This window comes from Dinoponera quadriceps, unplaced genomic scaffold, assembly GCF_001313825.1.
Source record: "Dinoponera quadriceps isolate SergipeBrazil2010 unplaced genomic scaffold, ASM131382v1 scaffold2305, whole genome shotgun sequence".
Taxonomy (NCBI): domain Eukaryota; kingdom Metazoa; phylum Arthropoda; class Insecta; order Hymenoptera; family Formicidae; genus Dinoponera; species Dinoponera quadriceps.
The window spans coordinates 1501364-1526803 of record NW_014556411.1 but is presented as its reverse complement, the minus strand read 5'-3'; the positions used below and the strand labels follow the sequence as shown (position 1 = coordinate 1526803).

The 25440-nt window shown below is 43.8% G+C and overlaps 1 protein-coding gene across 1 annotated transcript in view; it reads right to left on the bottom strand.

Moving 5' to 3' along the window:
• LOC106747317 (diacylglycerol O-acyltransferase 1) overlaps positions 1 to 25440 on the bottom strand; it is a 102642-nt gene that overhangs the window by 62018 nt on the left and 15184 nt on the right. The window contains exons 2-4 of the mRNA XM_014624716.1: positions 24557 to 24685; positions 17398 to 17492; positions 3857 to 3909 (exon numbers count right to left, since the gene is read on the bottom strand). Coding sequence (XP_014480202.1) covers positions 3857 to 3909; positions 17398 to 17492; positions 24557 to 24685 — 277 coding nt within the window. The remainder of the gene's footprint in view (positions 1 to 3856; positions 3910 to 17397; positions 17493 to 24556; positions 24686 to 25440) is intronic.

The window sequence follows — 25440 nt, the reverse complement described above, 5'->3', positions numbered from 1 at the left end:
GGCGTATTCGGCCGCGTGCTTCTTGATCCATGGCAATCTCTCGATACACGCTCGATCGCGGAATTGCCGTGGGCGGCGTGACGCCGTCGGCGGCGCATTTACATGGCGAGGTAACTGCGTGACACGGAGGAAACTGGCGGACACGTCTCTCCCGTAAGGGAATACACGACACGACGCGCGGTCGGGCGCCGTTAAAGCGCCGCTAATTCGCGTGATGGCCGGCGACGTCACGCTGCGACGATGACCGCGGCATTTCGTCGTGACCAGCGATCACCTTTACGACACGGCGATAAGGGAGCGCCAGCGCGAGAGATTCGACGTTAAAACCCTCCCCGATCGGTCGGTCGGTCCGTGCGGTATTATCGGTGCAGATAAAGCACTATGTATGGGCGACCACACGCGCGTCGACTTCCGCCGCGTCGACCCGGCAAAAATATCGCCGCCCTTATCTGCCGCTCGTGCGGAGTCGTCAAAGCGATCGAATTGATTTGTCCGCGAACTTCGGTCGTGTTACGGCCAATGATTCGCGTTATATCGATGCTAAGTGGTGTTTCACGACGTCACGGCGGCTTTCGGGGTGGTAATAAAGGCGTTATCGCCGAATCGAGCTGTTCGATGACGTAATTATCGCGCAAAAGCGTCGTATGTAGGTCTATTACAGAGGTATGCGAATCGTCTGAGTCGAACCACTCTTGATGCGAATTCGTTCTCGAATCTAAGAGGCTCGAATTCGAGTAGTTCGATAAATTCGAGTCAGTGGCGGTTCGATTTCAAATTGGTCACGTCTTTCGATTGCTTCATTTGTATCAGAAGATGATAAATGAATAGGTCGTTGAAATTCAAAATTAATTCCTCACAGCTATTTTTTATTGTTAAGAAAATGATGCGCGTAAAAATGTTTGTTTTGCTAAATAATTAATATTTTTGAACCCATTTCCATGAATTCATTTCCACTTCCATTTCGTTTGAATTAATGTTTGAGTCCATTTAAAGAAAGATTTTTAATATCATTGAAAAGTATTTTATTATATTTAAATTAACATGTAATATAAATCCCGGAAAGTCTAATTTGAATTCGATTCTCATTCAAATGAAAAAGATTCTATTCCATAATCGACATAAAAATTTCATATTCGATTCGATTCAGCTTTGAACATGTTATCAAAGATTGGATTCGATCACACAGATATTTGATTCGTACACCTAGTTTATTCCACTTTTAATGGGATATTTTACTTTGTCGGGTCCAAAAATTGGTTTTTTGGTTTTTACATATTTCGATAGTCTGAAGCCTTGAGAATGCTTTTGTGAAGTTTTAATTGAAAATTCGAAAAATTGTCAGAGTTATAGACCGTAGATTGAAGCGGTGCGCAGACAGAAAACCACAGATAGAACTTTAGATCAATATTATCACCGTTCATCTCTTAACAAAAAGATGCAAAACGTCCTTCGACCGATTTACGAAGATCTAGCTTCTCAAGGTTTACCAGAACGATGCCTCGAAGGCTACTCTAAATAATAATGAGAGATTTGATGCTACGATGTGACATTTTCTCCATAACATATTTTTCCAGCAACGAACATAATTGAAATTGCTGTCTGCTTAGCAGTTTATATATTCAATGAAAGATACCATTATTAAAGATTATGGAAATACTATAGATAAAACTCGGACTGCAGATAAAATTTTTCATAATTACACGCGATGCCAAATGGTTGAGAGCTGTTTGTCAAGCGTCGATGCTTTTTCGAATTTCGGGAGGCGAAAATAACGTTGAAGGATGAAAAGCCAGCTTAACGGAAATTTGGGGAAATTATTTGAGAAAATAGAAGATTTATTTTATGGCCCCGAGATAACTTACTAAGTATAAGTAATCAAAATCTATATTTAAACGCACTTTAAACTTGAAACTTGAAACACGTTATTTTCGAAACATTTTTCAAACTAACGTGACGAAGTGATAGCGCAAAGAATTTATTAAACTATTAAACTATTAAAGATCATTTTCCAATTTGATATACTCATAAAGAACATGTCTCTCCATAAGGTCGGCTACAATAAAAGCGATATCTGTAATAATTGTTTTGCTATTGCAAAATAAATGTCGCAATTTTAACTGAAAATTGAAGTTTCATCTTTGAAAGACCGCCATTTTGTTCATGTTTGTGTTAAACTATTGGTTACAGTCCACTTTATGAGTACATTTATAGGTACACTCGTATTGATTGAGAAAATTGTTTATTTATTCAAATCATGCGATGGTTCTCAATCACTTCCGTGAGATGGGGGTGTTTTTATTGGCAGTCTCTACTCTATCACCATCTACAATCGTCTCAATAATTAACATGGGATATTATACTGCACCATTATAAAAATATTAATAATATCTAAGATTATATATATATATAACATCTAAATATATTTAAAAAAAGTTCATGTCAATAGCTTTAAAAGTTTTCCTACAGGACCTTTTTGAATAAAGACAAGGGATTAGTGGCCCGAGAAGGCAAAATGCCCTATTAATGAACAAATAATACATACGCATGCACGTAAAATCTCATAATAATTCAGAGATACCAGTTTTTTTTACGTCGTTTCGTTTTATATATCGTCTTTCGTATCGTTTCGTTTTATCACAAATCTTTCTCACTGGTATCCGTATAGACGAATCGGTGTTATTTCTGCATTGGATCGACGCAGATTACTAATAAACAGGATTACTATATTTTAAAAATTTATCTCCTTAAACCCGTATGACAGAACCGGACAACACGTGAAACAGGATATATCCGCTTAATCGTCGCGAAGATAAGCCGGGGAACGATGTAACGTTTTAGGATGTTTTACAGAGGTAGACTCGACAGCTCATCGATACAAAGGATTGAGCGAGATCACGAGAAGAAACAAAGCGTTTCTCCCGATAGTCTTTCTTCACTTTTTCTCCGCAGTTGTAGAAAGTCTCTCACCGCGAGTCCACCATATCATTATTAGTTTAGTTCCTCGTTTTTCTTTTTTATAGAGAGAAAAGGAGAGAGAAAAACGGTTAGAGTCGGAGTTGAAAAGTGCGCGATGTGTCTCCCGGTACCTCGTGTTTATTTCTCTTTGACTTTGTCTTTCTCTTTATTTTTTACACGGTTGCTCTTCGATGTCTCGACGCGCGCGTGAACGGCAAGAAGCGAAAAAGCACACAGACGAGGGAGTATCTTCTCTTCAAGGTGAGAATTTTCTTTCTCGCCCTCAATCACCCAGGGACTTCATTTATTACACGAAATAATAGCGAGGTGTAACGTACTATACGCAGCAAAATAAATAGCACACTTTAAAAGATACTAAGGACTAAAAACATTAGCGGACATTATTTCCAATTACAGAAAGCATTATGATGATAAACATTATAAGAGAAGAAAAGTGGAACACTCTTTCTCCTGGATACGGTAAATTTTCTCCCTCAGTAGTTTTTTGTCAACAATAAAAACTTTGCAAGATACGCGTCCGCGCGCCGCTTAGCATAAAATCGCGCTATCAGCATGCATTAATAAAAATATGCGAAGGATTACGCGGCATATTTCGCCGAATGCATAAAGAGAGCGCGAAATTAATCGCACGCGAAATTTTACAAAGCCGTATACTAATGCGACTCCGGCGATTCTTTTATTTCCAATCGATACGATACGGAAGCGCCGATGCTATTAAGGGCAATAAATTACAATGTAACACCTCTCTCTTGTCGGACGAGCTGCGGTATCGCGCGACTATCGTTCAGTCGATTACCCGGATATTGGATTTGCTCACTTTCCGCTCGCACACACCTTATACATATGTATACCAAAATATTTGGAAGAAAAATTCACTCACCACAGACAGTCCTTTCTCGATCAGCAGACAAAGGGCCACCGGCACGGTAGAATCTGCAAAACAAACAAAACGAAAGGGGTCGTTTATCGATCATACGGCTTTACATTGCTCTGCCCCTCCGCGAATTTGTCGTTCTTCGCCGTTCTCTCTCGCTATCTCCCTCCCTCTCGCTTCCTTTCTCGCTTCCTCCTCTCCTCTTCTCTCTTTTTAAAACTGACCGAACGCCGAAATGTGCAGCCGACCGATCGAGCGGGCTGCAGGGGGAGGAAGTGACAACGGCTTGTCACTCGGGGTGACGGTACAGAGACGATTCTGCCAAGCGGCAGAGGAATAAAGAGAAAGAGAGTGAAACGAGAGAAGAGGAGGAGGAAACGGGAGGAGAGGCGAGTGTGGCGAAGGCTGCGCAGCGAGGATAAACGCTGCCGGTGATCGAGAGCCTCGCTCTCCGAGCGCCCGGTAGGGAGGACGCAAAAAAAAAAGGGAGGACGTCGATATCGAGCTAGCAGCGACGAAAGCGCCTCGTCAATAAATCATCCAAAATAGCACTCGGTATAAAGCGGAAGTACGATTGGGTGCCGTGTATACCGTTGCCGACGCGCGCTCGGAACTCGCGGTAAACAGTATCGGTGCTCGAATGGCCCTACCCGCGGAATAGCGGCAAAATATGCGCTTCGTGTGTTGATTATTTGTTGCTCTAAATTTATTTGATATTTGACGAAGGATCGCCGACGTGGGATTGCGCTTTTCACAGCCCGCGAGCTTCGTGAGCTCGCTCGACCGGTACGCGCTCTCTCTCTCTCTCTCTCTCGCGCGCGTGTGCGCGCTGCGTGAAGAAACCATGGCGCCGCAAAAAATTCAAGGCGCAACGCGCGGTGGGTTTTCGCATTCGCGATTGTATCGGTTTATCGACGAAATGACAATAACAAATTTTCCCCTGAAAAGTTCTATTTTCGCGTGAGCTCAATAGGGGATCATTATTCATCTCGAGTAAAGTTTCAGCGCAAAATCCCGCCATTAGGTGATTTGCCAAATCAACCCTTTTAAAGGAGAAATCCGTTATAATCCATTTTTAGCCTTAAAACCTAATTCGGTGATACGTTAATGTTCGACGTGGAATATCGACAAGTTCGTGAGAGGACATTCATTATTCAGATATTCTCGGAGAACGTCGAGGGATCCTTCGTGTATATATATAACCTCGGGTAAATTAAAGTTTTATTAAAATCGCGAAGATCGGACACCGCGGACCGAATAATCTTAATCTATACGTGAAAAAGAATCGCAGAAGAAGAACGTATTAATTGATCGTAGTGCGGCTATAGGTACGATATCCGATTATACATTTCACACTTGCGGGCGAGAAGGGCCGTGTCCGATATTAAATCGGATTCGCGTATCGTATACGAAATTGCGTTCGAGCTGGATTATTCGAGGATCGATCCTAACGGTGGGATTTGACGAAACACAAAATTTCTCTTTTTATTTCCCGCGTCGTTTCCCTTATCGCTGCCTGCATCGCGTTCCCAGGATCGCGCGAGCGCCCGGACACTTTCGAAGATTACGCGGGTTTTCGGCGCGGATGGTCCACGAGAGCGGTAACTATAGCCGGTAAGATTTCACCGCGAGCGCTGTTCTTCGAGGTATCGCCCGACCTGGGGTAAAATATGGCGGAAACTTAAATAAGTTTAAGAGATGCAACCGGATGATAGGCAAACTCGTAGAATTGGGAGCCGCGGAAGCGTCTCGTCGAAGGAACCCATGTCCGGAAATGAATGCGGCATCGCGATTTTTAGAAGCACCAGTTATGACATCTTAACGAAGACGTTCATTATTATGTATTATTCTACGGAGATAAATGACTTTTCGATGCTGAGGAAATGCATAATACATGCCTCGACGGCTCGCAGCTTCGACTTTTGTCCGATTGTGCGTGTGTATATATGTGTGTGCGCGTCTGAAAAAAAGAGATTAATTTCTTTAATAAGATTTCTCTCTCTTCTTCTCCGTGTTCGCGTGTTCTCTTCCAGAATTACTTTCCAAAATATAAATGCATATTTTTTATCGGTTAATTCACTACGTGTCAATTCTGCGATTAAATATCCATGTCGCAGACACAATCAAGCTGCCTCTCGTGAAATCTTCGTATATGAGAAACGTTATTATAAGATATAGGTCGGATATGACGTTCTGTATAATTACTCGTATTCAGTGACACGCAAACAGCATGCGTTACGTAACGATCGCGAGCGCGAGTATTTTTGCTTCTACTGTTATTATGAAGTACGTGAGCGTTGCGCGAAGTTGGTATGCTAATCACAAATTAATTTCAACTAGCAAAAAAAAGAAGTCTCACGCTGGCGCGTGCAAAATGTAAAACAGGCAATTAAGAACACATTAGTCACAATGAGAAGCTCTACAGTAATTTCTACGTCGTGTGAACTTCTCGTTCCCTCTTTGTCACTCAGCTGGTCGATCAAGTCACTTTCACGGCTGATATGATTTTCAATTAATGGGACACACCTTTTAATAAGAATGCTCATCATAAAATAAAGTATCAATCGTCGATATGAAGTGGTGAAATTCAGCACAGAATTTTGTGTCTTTTCAAATCGATTTTCAATCAATCGAACCACCGGAGGAAAGTTTATTTGAGACTTTATTATTTTGTCCGTTGTAATAATAATGTGATTATCACTTCACAGCTCAACAAATGTTTCCACGTTTTCCCGACGATATTCGCGAATTTCTACGTTAACTTAGTTTACGTGGGAACAAATGTTACGCAAGAGGATTATCAACTCCACTGCTTGTTGCCTGTGTGCATTAAAGTTTACATCAATATATCAGTGTACTCTATTCTTGTATTATTTCATCGCGCAGCAAATGCACTGAAAAATGATCGCTCGTAGACAATATAATATTTCAGAGTAGAAAATGGACGGAAAATGTTATGATCTTTTTCGACAGTGCTGACAATACGTACGATACTATTTGAAATTTCGTGCTTTACATTTCTTCATACACACGGATTAAATAAATTTCTTAAAAATATTCCTTTTCATGCCATTTATTTTTAATTCGCCGAAAGTCCACGGGATAATTAGTCTTACGTCAATGACAGATATTCTCATATACAAGCAAGAATATTATAATCTTCTTTGAAGATTTTCAGTCTTGATATCATTAAATTTGTATTGTTGCAAATATTACTTGCATTCGATTCAAGATTAAAAATCTTCGAAAAATATTGTAATATTCTTGCTTATATATGAGAATAACCATCATTGATTTAAAGCCATTTTTTCTCTGAGATATTACATATATTTACACGTGCATACATATAAATATTATACTTCGCTATTGGAAATATCAGTTGGAACTTTTAACGGGGTAGCATATATTAGCGCATATTAATCCTGAATGCAAAGGTTTTAGCGTGAACACGAGAAGACAAGTTGACAAGCACTCGAATACTTATCGAACGTCGCTACTTCATACGAGGAACATTGACAGATAATCATTATGTCGCGAGGGTTTGTCGGCTCAACGCCCATTATATTTGTCAATTAGCGTTTGTTTCCCGAGTCTCATCATCTTGTTGGACATGAGCCGAGCAGAAAGAAATTCGAGATCGTCTGGTTTCGGAGCGCGGACGAGCGCAGAGGGTGGGGGTGAGAGTGAAACTTCAGTTGGGTGACGATTGTTACAACATGCTCGCGTCGACTAATTACGAGCTCTTTGAATTCGAACACGTTTCACGAGTCACCGTCGCTTTTTGGTCTCTACACGGTCGATTCGTAGGCTCGTTTTTTTCCGAACAAATTACGAGCGCGCGACCGTGTGGAAGAAAAAACGCGGAGGCGTTTATTCGGTGAATTAAGCGCATCGCTCAAAGTGCATGAAAGCGCCGGGAAAATTGGAAGCGCAGTCGCTTTGATAAGAGGATTGAAATAAAGCGACGAAAACAATCCTTTTTGCCCGGCCGGTGAATAAGACGCGTCAGTGGAAATACCTATGGCGATCACATTTACCTAGCGTTTGAAACGAGCGAGATGAAGGGAGAAAAAAGGAGAGAGGGGACAAAAGAGATCGCACATCGAAGGTGGATTAAAAATATACAATGTCGCACACTTTTGAACTGAACGCGCGCTCCTTGACGTTTCTTTAAATATTAATCATTACGCGCGACAAATTGATAATAAATACGTCACAGTACCTGGTGTGTCTCCGTACTTGAAATAAAATTGCAATTAGACGATCTTTATTCGTTCGAAGCTCTTGAATTTAAAAAGGGACCCGTCTCGCCCGCGGTAATTGTAATGAAAACGCCATTACGGATTTCTCGAGCGTGCCTTGTAAACCTTTCCACTCAATCTGTGGCCAAAAGTGCAGAAATAGAAGCCGGAGAGTAGTATACCGCGAAGCACCGAAATCCCTCTCACCTAGCTGCTGGTGGCGTGTACGAGCTCGAAAGTGAAAACCGTTCACAGTGAACGCGCGAGGCCTCGCGTTTGTTGCCGGAATATTGATAATCCGGGAAATGTATCGGTTTCAGCATCTGGCACACTCACCAGCGTGCGGCCGTTAATTAATGGAAACAAACGACGTCTCATATTTCAGAATTCCTCCCGACTCCCTTGCCGTTCACGCTCACCCTTCTCTTTCCTTCTCTTCTTCGACGATATGCCGACGAAGAGGAGCTTCGAGAAGAGATTTCGAGTGAGCAGAGAGTATAGAAAGAGAAAGAGAGGGGAAGAGAGAGAGAGAGAGAGAGGACGGGGTCGGAGGGTGGTGTATAAATCCGGCCGATGTCGAGCACGGCTCGCTAATAGATATTAATGGAACCCTTTTTCGTCGTGGAAATTCGCCCGGTTTTTCACGCCGACCACGGGGCACGATCGCGAAAGCCTCGGTGCTCGCTTCGTCCGAGAGGAATTAAGTGAGAAAAAAATGGGCTTTGACGGGGCATGGCGGAAGGCTAGAGGCCAGCAGGGCGAAAACGTAGGGACGGCAATGGAGAGGAGGAGGAGGGGTAGAACGGGGAGCTAATGGGCGACGGGCAAATCGCGCATAGCAAACCGACCCGGGGCGATTGCGTCGCGTAATTTCGTCACGGGTGTATGCATTTTTTCTTTGATCTCCTTGAACTCCATTTGATGCCCCGAAAACAATGTTTCACGTGCGACAGTTTGTTTCGCGACACGCGCGAGCCGGATTTACGAGAGCGATGGACGGCCGCTGTTAAAATGATACGTCGACGTAGCGTGCGCGGGCGTTGCACGTTGCCCGATGATATATTTCGCAGTTTGACGCTGCGCTTGTTTATTCTTAGTGTTTGCTATGTAGTACGTCATAAGATCCAATGTGAAAGCAAGCATGATTTACTGCAGCAAAAAAAGACTCTTTGACGAGGCAATTGAATTATTTTTATTTTCCACTTCGGAGGATATTGGAAATAAAGTAATAGGATTTTCACCTTTGTCACACTCTCCTATGTCTGTGTGTGTCTGAGTCGAGGAACAAAATTATATCATGTGCTGAGAATTTTACTCGGGTCAAATTGGCGTATGAATTAGTTCCGCAAAGATGTTCTCATCTTATTTTTTGCACCATTGCTTTAACAACAGGACGCCCTGAATATCGAATATCCGGATATTTTTAGAATAAATACGAACTTTTGGTATTTATTTAAGCAATAGAACAAGTTAAATCTATAACTATTTAATAAGTAAATATTATAGTTAAAGGTAGTATGCACATTACGCTTGCGAAGCGTAATATTTGAATTACACACGTTTGAATTATGAACACGACATAAACACATAGATATTGCACGCGCGAGCGCGTATAAAGGTATCAAAAACCTCGTCCGAGAGCAAATGGTAGAAAGTAATTTTGCACCGCGGCACATATTTCCCGGAGAGGGAGAGTGAGAGAAAAGGAGGGAGAGGGAGGGGGAGAGGAAGCGAGGTGCCTTAACGGATTGCGGTAATTTGCCACATAACGACGAAGCCATCGTGTTAACGGGATAAAATTTCTCCGAGGTCTCGTCGGGACGAGAAAAAGAAAGAGAAATCGGGGGAGAAGCGAAAGGGGGAGGGTGGAGAGGGAAAAGGGATGGAGGAGAGCGGAAGAGCGCAAGATCGAGCATAGGAATGTCAGTGCGAGGCAGAGAGTGACAGCGAGCGCGCCGGCATCCACGGGCTCGAGGGTAATCGACCTCCACCCTCGAGCACCTCTCCGATCTCAGCCACTAATTAAGACTTTTACTTTTTCCACGGGTAGTCTCTCCTATCTCTTGGAGCGTCTCGGGATGGACGCCCGAGCCGCGGTGACGACGAGAGTACCGCCTGGTTACATGACGCGCAGCTCGCGCAAGCCCATCGTCGTCGTCGTCGTCGTCTGAGATGGCGAAGATGAGAGAGATCAAATCCCAGCGGGGCCGGTCTTAATTAGATTCTGACATCGAGTTGGCGACATTCTTTCGACGCGTTTCATGAAAGTTTGATAAACGCCGGACGCGCCCGAGGCGTCGCATTGCGTCTTATTACCGCGTCTTCCACCCGCCTCGCCTGATACGGTAATTAAAGTTAAGGCGCAGATTGTCGCGAGATGCACTCCTTTCGACGAATCGGCCATACTTCTGCTTTATCAACGTCCGGATTTTCTTCTTGTTTCAACGCTGAAAATCATACGACGATTCCACGCTATTCACGGCGTCGTTATAAAAGTCCAATCTAAAGCCGGTAAATTGGATACACGGGAGAAAAGAATTAGCTCCCGCAGGTAAAAATTGGCTGGCCATATAATACAACATGAAATTTCGTTGATTCAGCTGATTTTCCCGTCTCTGTACCTAGTTTTTAATACCCACGGCTAAAAACCAGATTTGGTAACTAAATTTCAGTCGTATTATGTGGACAGTTAATTCCTTTTCCGTATGTTAGTGGCGAATCATCGATTTTTCCTTTCTCCTTTCCCGGTTTTGTCCCGTTTTGGTTACAGCAAAACGAATACTCATTGCACGCGAAATATTTAATCCGCTTTCGCAGGCGTGTTCTCTCTTTCTCCACCTTCTTTTTCACAACGTCCTTTGAATCGAACATTTTTACGACGTCTCGAGCGTTAGCGCGTGTTTTATATCGGACGTAAAAGCGGCGCGCGCGTGTGTGCCGCGCGTTGACACGTAGTCGTGCGCCGGCGTGGCAAAGGAAGGCCTTAATTAGCACTCATAATTATTCGTAATTAGCACTCGACGCGCGCGGTTTGGACCACTCTCGGCGGTCTTACGAGTGGCGGCGGCGACGCCGCCACCGCTCCGCTACTGGCAATAAAAAGGCAACATAAACCGCGGACGGAAAATCGCCTCTTTTCATACCGCGTCTTCCGACTTTAGCGAGCTCCGTATATATAGGTATACGTATACATGGACGCCGCCTTCCTTTCACTCTTTCTTTTCACTCTCCGGAGACTCCCCACCCACTCACCGACGAGTCCTTTTTCCACTCTATCTTTCTTTATACCTCCTTAATCCAGGAGTGGGCTCGCGCCGCTCGAACGGGGCTTCCGCGAGTTTTAACCGACGCTACCCCCCTGTTTTCCTCCTGGCGGGCGGACACACACAGGAGAGATTTATAAATGTAATTCTGCGGCGATTGCGGGACCAGAATGACGTCTTCTAAGCCTTTCACGCCGCGGGAACGTTATTATCGTCTTGAAGAGAACTCGTAGTATTTTTAATCTCTCACGGTAATGTTTGACTTCAATGTCCGTCCCGAGCGCGGGAGAGAGAGAGAGAGAGAGAGATCTCAGGCGATTTATAATTATACACAATCAACTTGAACAAACTCGCGAAGGGAATGGGCAATTTTAATTTTTATTTTCACTCCAGCCTTTCCCCTTGTTATTTCAAAATTTCCGCGGGAGGGAATCTCGTCAGAAAGCGGGCAGCGAAATTACAAAGTTCCATCCGCCTCCCGTTCTCCAAGGCCTCTCTGCGATTCCCCAGCAGGGTTGAATGTTTCATGTCCCGACCTACGTCTATCGCCGATATTCCTCGATCTACCGACAGCAACAACCAAGAATTATTAATCATCCCCTCGACCGACGATATGATTCGCCCGGCCTCCTTCACGATGACAATAAGTAAATTAATTATGTACTCTATGGCTGAGGGGATAAATATATCACGCCGGTCAAGACCGATGCGTTTTCTTCGTCTCCGCGCGGATTTCTCCGATAAAAGGAGAAACTCCGTGCGAAGGAAGGAGAAGAAGAGGAAAGAGGAAGGATGATAATGATGACGTGCCGCGGGACCGGCGAATCTCTAATCAGAAGTGCAGACACTCTCAAGCGGGAAGCGAAGAAGCTCATAATGCCGCGATCGATACGCACTTACAATAAGTCCACGTTTAACTCGGCTCAGTGCATAGGCAATAAACGGAGGAGATACGCAGATGGCGAATGCGTGCGGGGTGCTTCTCGCGAGGGCAATCCCCCATTTAATTTGATTACTCACGCCCGTGGCTGTTCTCGCGCGCGGATTAAGTAATTCATACGACAACCCGTACCTCCGTTTTCTATTCTGCGCTTTAATGACCGGCGCAAAACGGCAGAACGGCCCGGCGCGAAAACCCGAACCGGAGATTCGCCTTTTGAAATTAACGCGGAAACGATCCCTATCGCGCGAATTCCCTCGCTCCGCCGCCGCCGGCGGCAGCGTCTCGCGCGTCGGCCTTTTAAAAATTTCACCTCGCGCGGAACTCGTTTGCGACACTTTACCATTTCCGTAGCACTTCGAAGGAGAGACGAGAAAAAAAAAAGTTAATTATTTCTCAAACTAGACTAGAGGAATGAGAACAGTAAGAGCCGAATTGCGAGCACCTAGTGCTCGCATTTAATTAAAGTTGCACGCGCAGGTAAAAATCATCATCGGAATGTGTCGACTCCCGGATACGGTCGATGTAAAGTTTCACGGTTGGTTGCCGCCTTTACCCTTTCGGCCCTGCCTTGTGGCCAACTTCCGACTCCTGCGCATTACCGGTTGACGTGTAACGCTAAATTTGATGTATTTTACGTACACTGAATACCATAATCAGATGACAGATATATCAGTGGTTAATGCAGGAGTCGGAAGTTGGTTAAACATAGTAGAGACGAAAATATAAAGGTGGTAGCCACCTGTGAAACTTCACATCGGCAAAACTTGCAGAACTCGTAAAATAATCCCGTCATATCATACGTTGCATTCGTTATAAGCATAACTATAACTTTTACTACACCGAAATAAGGTGTCGCACTTTTAACATCACTTCTAAATGCAATGCGGATAGATTTATAATTTTTTCGTTATTTTAAATTATAAGTAATACATCCTTAATTATTTGTTTGTTGAGCCGAATGGCGCCTTACCTCCGGACAAATCCGACTGTATAAAGTTATCTAAGTCGATCGTTCGTATGAAAAATGCACAATGTCAACAGCGTAAGCTTCCAAAGACGATAGGAATTATTCTCGGTCGCGGATACCGGTTTTTCCACGCGGAATGCGGTCGTGATAACGTGACATAGAAGCGAGAATTGTCCGCAATGCGCAAGGACACCGTCGATTGCTTCACCGCGACGTGTTTATTCCCGGCGCATGGCGCGTCGAAACTCGCAGCCGCGGCATGCAAATCTCGTTGAGTTCGGTCTTAACACTCGGCTAACAGAGTAAGATACGCCACGGCGTCGACGGTGTTGCCGACATTATGAGAACAAACCCTCTCGTCGGCGAGCTATCATGGTGGTTAGCTAGATGGTCGGTGGCTGGTCGGTACACCCTTTCACATTTAGCCCCGGACTCGTTACGCAGCTCGAGGGCCGCGAGCATTGAGTTACAGTTAACTTTAAGTTACCCTGAAACTTCCCGTCTCGGAACTTCCGGAAAACCGCCAAACGGACGCCTGCTACACGTTCCTGGAGAGGTCCATTTCCTCTCCGTGAAAGGCCGGAGGCGGAAAGCCGGAGAACGAGGAAAAGCGAGCGAGTATTTATTCAATTCTTCCCGATTTTCTATTCTCCTACTTACTGCAATATCATTTTTAAGCCGGTATCTGTCTTTCCCGGATAAAACCAGGTCGTTATGAAACTGGAACGAAGCTTAATAAATATCTTATCGCAAAATTATCTTTTTATGCCATCAGGCAGAGATACGATTCTTGCTAATCGGATCAATTAAAATGCAAATAATTGATTTAATTAAAGTGAAGAGAGACGTGACAGATGAAGAATTTCAATATCGGCTACGATTTTATGCGTGTTAAATATATTATATATAATACAAAATCAAATTTGTGTGTGTATGTATGTATGCGCACGCGTGTGTATGTATGTGTGTGTGTGATTTATAGCGAAACACTTGCCAACGGACACGATACGGCGTCTGTTAAAAAAATACAATTTATGGCGCAATAACAATGTATAAAGTACGGGAACTTTTCGCCAATAATAAACAGCATCGCTTTATTAGCTCAATGTTTTCGCGCCGATGGCATTGTTGCGAAATGCGCGCGACAAAATTTCACATCGTTGTTTTTGAACGCTTTCTGTACGTGTTTACTGAAATCCGACGAAACAGGGCGTTTGATGCGTCGCCGTTTCAGTCAGCCGAGGATCCGCGTGCGAGCTGAAATTTTAACATCGGCGCCGAAATAAAAGGCACGCATGTTCGCGCGGGGATGCAAATTGAATAAGCCGGATGCGCGCGCTCACTTTCTTCGGGATGCTAAAGAAGCACTTTAATTTTCGCCTAATGTGTATCTCCGTCGCATAATAATTAATACTTCAATCGGCGCAAGGGATCTCCCTCTTAAAAAGTAATTTCGGCTCGCTCACCATGAAAATTATTATGCGAGGGGTCGCAGGATAGGAGGGATGAAACGCCTCGCCACCCCCGCGAGCGTCGTGGGAGCAGGCAGAAAGAGGGCCGGGCGAGGGTTGGCTTTAAAAAAAGGAACGAGTTTAGGATCCCGATGGAAGGAAGGACGGAGCACGGTGCAGATTCTAAAATACGAGAGCTATTAGCCGTAGTTTCCCATGAGCATTACCTTCCCTTATGTGTAAATGATGCAACTCCGCGCGGCGCTCCGGCCGACATGCGCGTTCAATCTGCACCAGGGATTGAGACCGTTAGGAAAATAACTGCATGGAAATTGGTTACGCAAGGGTCGCTTTTAGGCGAGTATAAAGAGGAGAAGTAACGATCCTTCGAGATCGGAATATCCCTCTAATACCTCTTTCAGGAAGAGGGATCAAGAGGGAATGCTTTATCACTCCCGTAAAAATAGATACGGATATAAATATCGCCTGTGCCGTTATTTTAACGCTGCGATAATATTTTGCGTGACGAGGGCGATATAAATGATAAGAATTGTCGCGACAAAATCGCCCGTCGGCCTTTATTTAGAGCGACGCGGGAAAAGGAATGCCGACGCGACGATTTTTCAGCAGCGCGCTGCGCCATTAAAATTTCAAAACTTCAGGGATTTTTAGTTGAAATCCCGGATCTATATCCATCGGCCGTGCAACACGCGCGTTCGCAAATGCACACACGTACGAGCGGCCTTTACGCGTATGTAAGTCATGGCGCTGCGGGTGAAAACGCAACAAGCGAGCGCGCGCCGGCCGGCAGTAAAGGGACAATGCGCGAGCAATATGTTCGCTGTTTAAAGGCACGATGCGTGCCTCGAAATTTATGCCTCACGGGAGACCCGCTAAATTTCGAAACTTTGAAAGTCCGGGCGAAAAGCATACATCAGCGATCTAACGAGTTTGAGTTTCAACGGACGCGCTATCGCTTCGTCGCCCCGCCCGGTGTCAGCCGCAAATGTTAGCTCCCCGGACAAATATTTTTCTCATACGCGCGGTTATCTTAATTAAACAAAAACTCACCGTCGCGTTTGGTCCGCAGCAGCGGTACATATTTGAAGCGCGAATAACGGGTGTCTACCTTAGGCGGCGTCATCGCTTTTCGTATAAAACGATCATCGCAGCGGCAACGAGCACACCAAGCGGCACGGATCGTAAATTACGGAGGAAGATTCGCCGAGCTGGCTTCTTTCGCTGCATTAGAAATACAGAGGAAGCTACTGTGTCGCGCGGCAAATTACGCTCGGTCGCAAAAAACGCTCGAACTCGCCGTTTCCGCATAAACAACATCCAGAGAATATTCAAAATCGATGAGTTCCGGGGGAAATGGAAAATTACCTTCTCGCCGAGCTGTTTCTGTCCTTTTTGCGATACTGCAATACGCGCGCCGTAACGAGATAACTAAAACAAAAGCTGGCTGGTGCCAGACGGAAGCGGACCTTCATTTTCCCCATCTCATATCAGCGCCACCGACGCGCAACCCTCTGCGCGCTATGCGCTCTTCATTTCGCCGAACCCACCCTCTTAGCACATTCTCCCCATTCTTTTTTTATTAATTTCTACACTCCTCTCCGCTCTGGGGAGAGAGAGAAAGAGAGAGAGAGAGAGAGAGAGCGCGTTATCGGTGGACGGCTGCCAAGAGGAGCTAAAATTCGACTTTGAATTCCCGGAGCGTTCATCGTTCTCCCGTTGTTTTTCTTTTTTTTTCTTCTTTCAGCGACCACGTATCCGCGCTACTTTCGCTTCTTTCATCCGTTATCTTCAGAAATAAAGTTGTACGCGTCATTACAGCGCTCGCCCGTTATCGCTGTGTTCAGGAGCACGTCGACAGGCGCGCACATTACATGCAAGTTGGGTAAAAAAAGGGAAAGAGAGAAAAAACAGGGCGCCCGACAAACGGTGAAATTGAATTACCGCGGATACCAGAGAACCAACGTGAACCGACCGCGGAAGTCCTCGACAATAAAACGGAATTTAGAGTCCGAACTATAGTTCTCTTCCTCTCGCCGCGCTGCAGCTCGATTTTATAGATCTCGGTGACGGAGAGCGATTTCGACGGGTCTCTTTTTAAATGCTGGCCGAAGATTTATATTTTTATACGTTTAATAATTTATAGATTTTTCTTATACCGCAATTCCTTTGAGCGGCAAAAATATCGTTGAAAAAACCACCCTTTTAAATTTTCTCTCAAAATGAAATTGAAAAAAATAGTGAAAAAATGGAAAAATCCGGTTTTCTTCCATTTTTCTCATTCATTCGCGGAAAGAAACCGAAAAAGCCGCAGAGGGATTAAATTAAAAAACCGGATTTCTCCGAGCCTTTACAAATATAAGCAGAAATTAGAAATTTAATAATATACTTCTTCTTTTTTCTCTTTCGATATTATTAAAACATTATGTATATAAGCGACATAATGAAATATCGAGGTAAGACATTGCGACGAGCTTTCAAGTAATAAGAAGTGTTATCAATAATTTTCCGACTGACATACTTCCGTTGATATCGTGGAAGTGGAGCACTCTCGAAAGCTTCTTACAATAAATGTCGATCACGTCGTAATCGAGACCACAAACATTGACAGCTCCGTTTTCGTTCAACGAATGTAAAATGACATATCGGCAGTTTCACACTTACAGAAGATCAGCAACAACGAGGGATATTCTTCGCTGCCATTACTCCTGCCACTGAGAAAGACGAACCACTGGCGAGGATCGACTCTGATCCCATATCTGCGATATAAAGTAAAAATAAATATTTTAATTTTATGAGGTAAATAATTGTGTAACGTGAGTATACCTTTCTATTAAATGATACAATTTGCATGATAATTGTGACTCTATTTGCAAATCGTAACGTTATTATTTATCTTAATAATTATAGAATAGTAACAATGATAATGCAACATGTTATATTAATTATAACAATACAGTACGTAAATAATATAGTAAGTAAATAAGTTCACAATAATAAAGGGGAACAATTTACATTACGACTCCAATTTCAAATGACTAGATACTAATATTTGATAATACATTTATTGACAAATTTGATGATGATATTGACTATGATGATAAAAATTGACTAATGATATTCAACAAGATTATTCGACTATGACTCGTTAGAATAAAAAACAAAACAATATTAAGAAGAGAAAAAGGTATAAAAATAAGCATTAAAATTCTATATTGTAATAAAAAATAAGCAAAATAACCGTCAAGATTCTGCTTTATAATCTCTCTAGTCTTGCAATATTAACCGAGATGCGAATGCTTCATTATTATAATGGATCTATTTGCGATATGATCTTTTCTACCGAGGTCGATTTAGAAAGACACAAGAAACGAAAGAGCAGATCGCTCGTTTCTTCCTTCTTAGGATAAATAACTATCGCGCCGCAATCACGCAAAAGGGGAAAGTCGTACTGAGAAATAAAACGATTTTCCCAGAAGGTCGACTCAGTGAAAATGTAGGAAACGTCTGTCTCGTGATTGACTGTGATCTTGATTCGAATCAGTGATTTATTTAGATGGCACGCGTCGGAAAATATTATAAACGGTGCCCGCCGGTTGAATAGCGTCGGATTATTTATTGGCAATTTCGTGAAATGACACTTTCTGTGCGCACATACGAATCATACATTAATTTCTGCGCGTAAATCAAACTGCGATGCGGGAACAGACCGCGTCTGATAACAGCAATAAACAAATGAAACAGAATAATGTTGAATTGCGATGTCCGATTAAGTCGTGTGTATGTCTAACCGTAACAAAGGAAAGAATTTATTGGTCACGCGAAAACGGAACATACAAGGAAGGTTTATACGGATGTAATATTGCAGGCAACAAACGGTTCGGACAACAAGCGCGATCAATCCTTCGGATTGAAATGAACGAAATTTATTTGGCAACTTGCCGGGCATAGAATTGCACAATCGTTCTTAAAGCGACCAATCGTTTCGCAATAACAACAGTGACTACCGCGCCGATGAAACCCATCCCGACCTTCTCCCTTGTTCGATTTGAATCTGACCGTTGTCCATAATAACAATCGATATAAACAAAACTGTCCCGCTCGGTCGAGAAACTATCGCCGTTTAATCCAAGAACGGCGCGATAAAACAGAACCCCTGCAATACGTATTGGGCATAACATAATGGTACGATAATAATGCGAAATAATACAGCGAATGGCGATAATCTGTAAATAAAACGCGTAAAGGAAAATTATTTTTTCCGTTTATATCTCGAAATGTGTATCAATTTATTCGTACACTTGTGTCATTATCGTGCCCGTGGAAATAAATTTTACATATCTTATCGCTACATATTGACCTGGAAACGCAATTTGCGTTCCGATGGTATCGATCTAAACCATCGAGAACATTATTTTCTCGCGGGACACACGAGGTAGAGGTGTATCAGCCGAAAAAAGGTAGCGGTATACACTAATGGCTGCGGGTCGTACGTGCCCGCTAACGATGATAAACGAGGCTTATGGGTCGAGTAATTAAAGTATTCGAAGTGGGTGCGGTTGTTACAGAGAGACAATATTTATTGGGACGCGATCACTGACCTGGTTTCCTGCGAAAATGCGATCAGTCACGTTGACGCGGTTTACGGTAATTGGACGGTAGCGTGGAAAAAATACGACTTCCGCTTATAATTAATCGCTACATTCCGTGTGACAGCTGATCGGCGATAATTTACGAAAACGACGCAACCTCGAATGACAGGTACGCGCGTCAATATCACGTGAATGTCGGAACCCCGATATCGCGACATTTCGGCCAATCAGAATCCAAAGAGTTAACCTGTATGCGCTTTCAAGAATCAAGAGGAGAAAATAATTGAATTCTAAGCTTAAAAATGTGCGCACTGTGTGCAACTGATAGAAATTAAGAACGAGAAGTAAGTATTAGGCCTTTTGTTACTTTTCATTAAAATAATTGTATCGCAGAATGCCGGATCTTCAGTGACAATATTAAGGAGCTCTACATTTAATATTTACTGTAAAAAATACTCCTGTAACTTTATTCAACTATCTAAATAATAAATGTTAATTTTAAGCAAAATTAAGAGAAATATACACACAGTATTACGAACACGAAGATATTATTCATTTTTTATTTTTCTTAACACGTTGAGTGCGCCAACTTTACGTGATTTTCTATTCACGCCACTTGGGCCACCGATGGCCCACATTATAACGTGGTCTGTATATTGCACGTGCTATTATAAGATATATCTTATAATATTTATAAGACTACAAAAATTATTTTTATATGAAGAGAAAGAGGTAACGTAAAATGTATGCGTTATGCGGCTTGAACGGAAAATCCAATGTGGGTCGCCGATGGCCTACACGGCACTATACGTATTAATGTTTTATTTATGCGTCAGTTGAGGTACACATATAATGGAAAGTGATATGTAAATATTTAAATATGCGTATCAATGAACGTGTTCAAATTTCAACGAATTCTTAAAATACTCGTTTTACGCTACAACTACCTTAACTCGACCAACATTAAAATTGCCAGATACGTCGAAGAAAAGAATATCATTCGCTGACCCATATTAAAAAAAAATCGGCATTTACTCGAATATTCATTTCGAGCAAATGGAAACAGTCCGGTAAGAAAACAATCGTTCAAGGCTGTCGATGATTAAATCGATCAGACTTCGATACGCGTGTACACATGGCAGACGAGTCTCATAAAACATTCTTCGAGTACTTGAAAGTTAGGGGATATCGCACTTATCGAAACTCATCGCTCCGAGGCGTGAGCAGAAACGATATTAAATTTCTTTCCCGGCGGGAATAGCCGTCTTGATCCGAGAGCGCCCGTTAAATCCACGCTCGTTCTTCGCTCGCCGGAGTTCGTTAATACAGCGTCACGATAAAATCCCCAATTTCACGTCGAACGTGGTGAGGAGGGTCGTCGGGGGTGACTCCAGGTGGAAGGGAGAGAGAGGGAGCGCGCGTGGAAATCCAGATTGGAAGAGTTATGGCGCCAATATGGGACGAGCTCGGATGAAAATGTGGGCGCGAACTGTTCACATTAAATATTAATAAAACGCGCGCGGAGCGAGACGCTCGCTCTTCCCCGCTTCTACGATTGTAAGAACGTAGGAGATGATTCTTCTTCTCGGAAATTAATGGCGAGGCCTGAAGGCTCGTTTCAAATGTCGGATTGGCCCGGCGAGATGAGATGGATTGTTCTCGCGGAGATTCGGAGGGGCTGCGTGTGAACGGAGGAGGACGCGTAACTTGCTTAATTTATTTTGATATTTATCTGGATAAAATCGGAGTGCGGCGCGCGGCTCATTAACGGCCCCTATTTGAAGCTCATTGATACACAGCACCTATTTATTTGCCTCGGACAATTTTCGGGGAACTTGATGAACGTGAACGTGTAATCTTCTCACAGAAAAAAAGCGAACACGCGTGAACCCGAGGACTCTGATACTTCTCGGGAATACACGTGTATCGAAAATCTGCAGATGAAAACGTACAAATTGACCTACATTTTCTAATTATAGATTTTTCACCTTATTACAGATTTTTATTTATAAGCGCGACGGAAACGAAGTTTTAGCGAAACGAGGTTTTACTTTTTCCGCAATATCGACGAAAGCTGCTCTTAAACAGGAAGTCGCGCATCAGTTGTGCTAGTTGGTAGAAGTTAATTCAGAACAGTAGACGAGACAGTGTTGTGAAATAACGCGCGTCCGAGTCCAAGCGAATCTGAATGCACGAATTATGACTGCATGGCGGATCAGTGAAAAAGTTTCACGCGAGCCATCTGCATAGATACGAGGAAACAAAAGAGCACAGGAACTTCAGCATCCCCTCTTCGCGTCCTCACCCTCGCGAGCTTTTATCGATAGTGGTGGAGCCTTTCGTCGGGAGTTCGATTAATTGAGCTCTCTCGCTACCTTTCTTTCACTTCGCACAGAAGCGCTTCGCTTTCTTACCAACATGTTTTTTTCAGTCGCCAATCCACCCTCTCCCTCGTCCCCCCTCCCCCCTCTTTCCCGCTTCGGCACTGTCGATTAATCTCGATCGTAGTGGAGTCGTGTCGACAGTCTCATCCTCACGACGCGGCCGCTTGGTCTTATTTCTCGCGCGCGTCGAGTCTGGAAAAAGCTTTTTGCCGGCTGGAACGAATCATTCGGGAGCGCAAAGAATGCAACGGCTTTAAATGGTTACGATTCTGCCGAAGTGCTCGATCGAGTGCGCTGTGAATTGACAAAGCGATGATCGTGCGTGTAATTTTTCAGCCGATTGAACATCGTGCCGTGCGAGGACGCGATAAAGAGCTTCAGCAGTGTCTACATTAATCGCGGACGTCCCTGTCAATCCGTCGGATCCTGAAGAAATGCGTTTCAAGCACTCGATGGAATCCCTTTGCTACACCACACGGATATAAAAATCGATATCGGCGATGAAAAAAACTCACGATCGGATATAAATATATTTCACTCAATTATTAGTTTCACAGATGACTATAACTTTTTTATTCGGTTTATATCCAGTTTTCAGCCTTTTTTTTCTTTTTAGTATCCATCCGGCTCGTAAGCTTTAATAGGTATATGGATAAAATATCGCGAGAAGCGAAGATATCGATCGAAATGTCGAAATGCATTTGGACTTCGGTATCTCGCGGAAGGATTACCGGGGCGATCTCGGGCAGAATCGTTTACGATATCTTCGGCCGCCCGCAGCTGCTCCTGTTTCGAGCTCGTACGAAGCGTGTCGGGGCTACCTCGAGCAATTACGTCGCGAAGTTCCCTCGAAAGTTTTTCCACGCTTAACGAGCGTGATAAATTTCTGTTACGCGCCCCTGGGAGCGGCCGGACGCGAGGCCGAGAGTTTACAACGGCGATAAAAATCTCGTTGAAATTATTCATGGGCAACGCTTACGCTCCTCTCGCACCCTCAGAAGAAGAAGGCACCTAACTTACTCCTGTGAGGACGATCTCTCTCAAGGAAGAGACGTCGCGCGACTAGCAATGGCCGTAACCAATATGCGTGAACGCTTAACTTTAATGACAGCACTTCGGCCCCGAACTAATTATCATCGCGCCCACGCGTTAATTATCGTTATTATTCAGGCCGAATTGGTGTGGATTAATTTGTGGAATTTAAAAGATAGGCCGATAGTTCACAAGTAACCGCTCTGATTGAATACTTTGAAAATGGAAATCGCGAAATGTGTTCCCTCGTAATTTTCCACAATCTCGTTAAGGCTGGTAAACAAGAGGGATCTGCAAGCTGAAATTGTTTGAGTAGTAGAATTGCGTACTGGTTCGTGGCCATCGCTGTAGACGGCTAATTCTATTCGGGAAGGCGAGAAACGGTCAGTTCTGCTCCGTCCATAAATTAATTTGCTCTTACTCGCACCCTTCCCCCCTCCCCTCTCTTCCTTTCATCGGCAGCGTATCGCGAGAGTAACGATCGGCACTTCGAGAAGTCAATCGAATAAATCGTACCAGAAGGTATATTTCCAGCACTGAGATAAATTAAGTTATCGCAACGATAGAGGCATGGATTACCCCGTCCCGATACTGACACGTGTAATGGTGTGTATCTAATTCGAACACGTTCGATCGCGGTTTCTCTTCGTTATTTTCCAAATGAAGCAATGACGCGGTCCACGTTCGTTTTAATAAGAATACATCATTTCGGACAAGGCACGTCTCGCACAAATTTGACAATTTTACATGTACATAATTCAATTCTCCGTTGCAATTTCCTCCCGCCGATTACCTTTCCCATCATTATCCATCTTATCGATTCCAATATTGCGTGTCATGCCTGCGCAGTATCGCAACAATGGCAATGCCTAGTTCCCGAAGATATCAAATTTGTTTTCACCTGCAGCGCGCTCCCGATGAAATACGAGCGCATCAAAACAGATCATGCAACCTTACCGGTTGACAAGCTGTCACGCTGTCCCAACAACGCCTGCCGACAGGCTGCGAATAACATCCACTTACACGATCGATCTGTAACCACCCCGAGAAGAATGACGAATAATCACGTTGTAGCAGTTACAGCTACAAACTCAATTTTGTCAGTTGGCCGACAATCGATTCTTTTTGTCGTATGCCGTCAGTCGTTACAGCAGCGCATCCATCAAACCGATGGAGGCGCTTCTGATCGCCTTTTGTTCCCCTATCGGATTCCCATTGGACGCCTCCCCATGCAGGGACATCCTCTTCCAGCTCCGCCGGGCCAGTAACAACTTCTTGATGGAGCTATTGCTTGTCAGAGCTACCACTTTTTTTTTTTTACGGTGTTATTAGGAGCCGGCGCGATCGCCTAGCGTTTAGTTCCCCTTTCATGCCTTTTTCCTCGAAATCCACTCATCTTGATACGAATGATCGAAAGCTTCCCGCCGAAGTGTCTTTCGCGAGGATTGGACACGAATCCCATGAGACACCTCGAAACAGTTTCGTGAGCGATTAAAGGCCCGATGTCAACGTGATGAGACAATCTTTGAGCTTTCACGTCTGACCTGTAATTCGTTGGGCAACTTGTTTCCGACGTGAAACGTCCGATTAATCGGCCATTCGAGTTATTATATAATTTGTTCGTGACGATGAGGAAAAGCGTTTCGTTAGACACAATCTCCACTGGTTTAGCAATCTTATCGTTAACGCTAGGCAAACATTTTGTGCAACGATCAGCATTTATTAGTGACAAATCTATCGTGGACTACGACTCGATAGTAAAAATACACCACGTTAGATAAAAGCGGAGCATTATCGGCAATTCGAGATACTCACTTTATGAAATTTTCCAGCAGTAACCGGATACCGCCGATGCTCAACAGTAGGAAGCCCCAGTTGACGAGTCCCGTGAAGTTATCAAAGCCGGAGCTCCACGAAAAGAGGCTATCTCTTGGACGATGGCATCTGCAAAAGGAAATAAAAGAGAATTTGAAGAACCTCTTTTTTACTCCGCGCGTCCCATTATGACCGTAGCTCGCCGATAATTTTTCATCTAAATTACACGGAGTGCGTTGCGTAATAACTATTACTTAGCTCTCGAAAGGCGGGGAGACGAGTTGTAGGTAATAATATCTTCGTATTTAAATACATTTTGTATTCCCGCCCCTTTCTGATCTCCTTATGAATAGAACGCGCGAGCTCGTTATTATACCTTCGGATATTCGATAATAGACCGCCTCGAGTCGCTGAAGGAGAAGAAGGTATTAAGGAGAATATTCTCATTCTGGCGCCATACTAGCAAAATGCTCCTTGTGCGCGGGCCATATGAAGAAAGACGTAGGAACGACGTAGGGATGAGAATGGGGCAATAAAGGGGCTTTCATATCGCACGGTTATACATGTCCTTATATCAATTTACGGACTGACGTACGGTTCACACGTGACGACGGGGTAAATGATATGAGTCGTTTTTATCGCAGTAAAAGATGCTCGTTATGTGACGGACATTCGTGCAAGCAGATTTGTCTCGGAAACACTCGCGGAATCTACGATCCCGCCGTGCCCCTGTCCCACGTGGGAGTTTAGTAACGAAACGTAGTTTATGACGGACGATCGTAGCAAGATTACCACTGTCTCCGCATGACCCTTTCACTTTGTGCCTTTATGCGCGGGAACGTCGCTTTGCATCCAACCGGTATTCAGAACGTTCCGTCCATTTG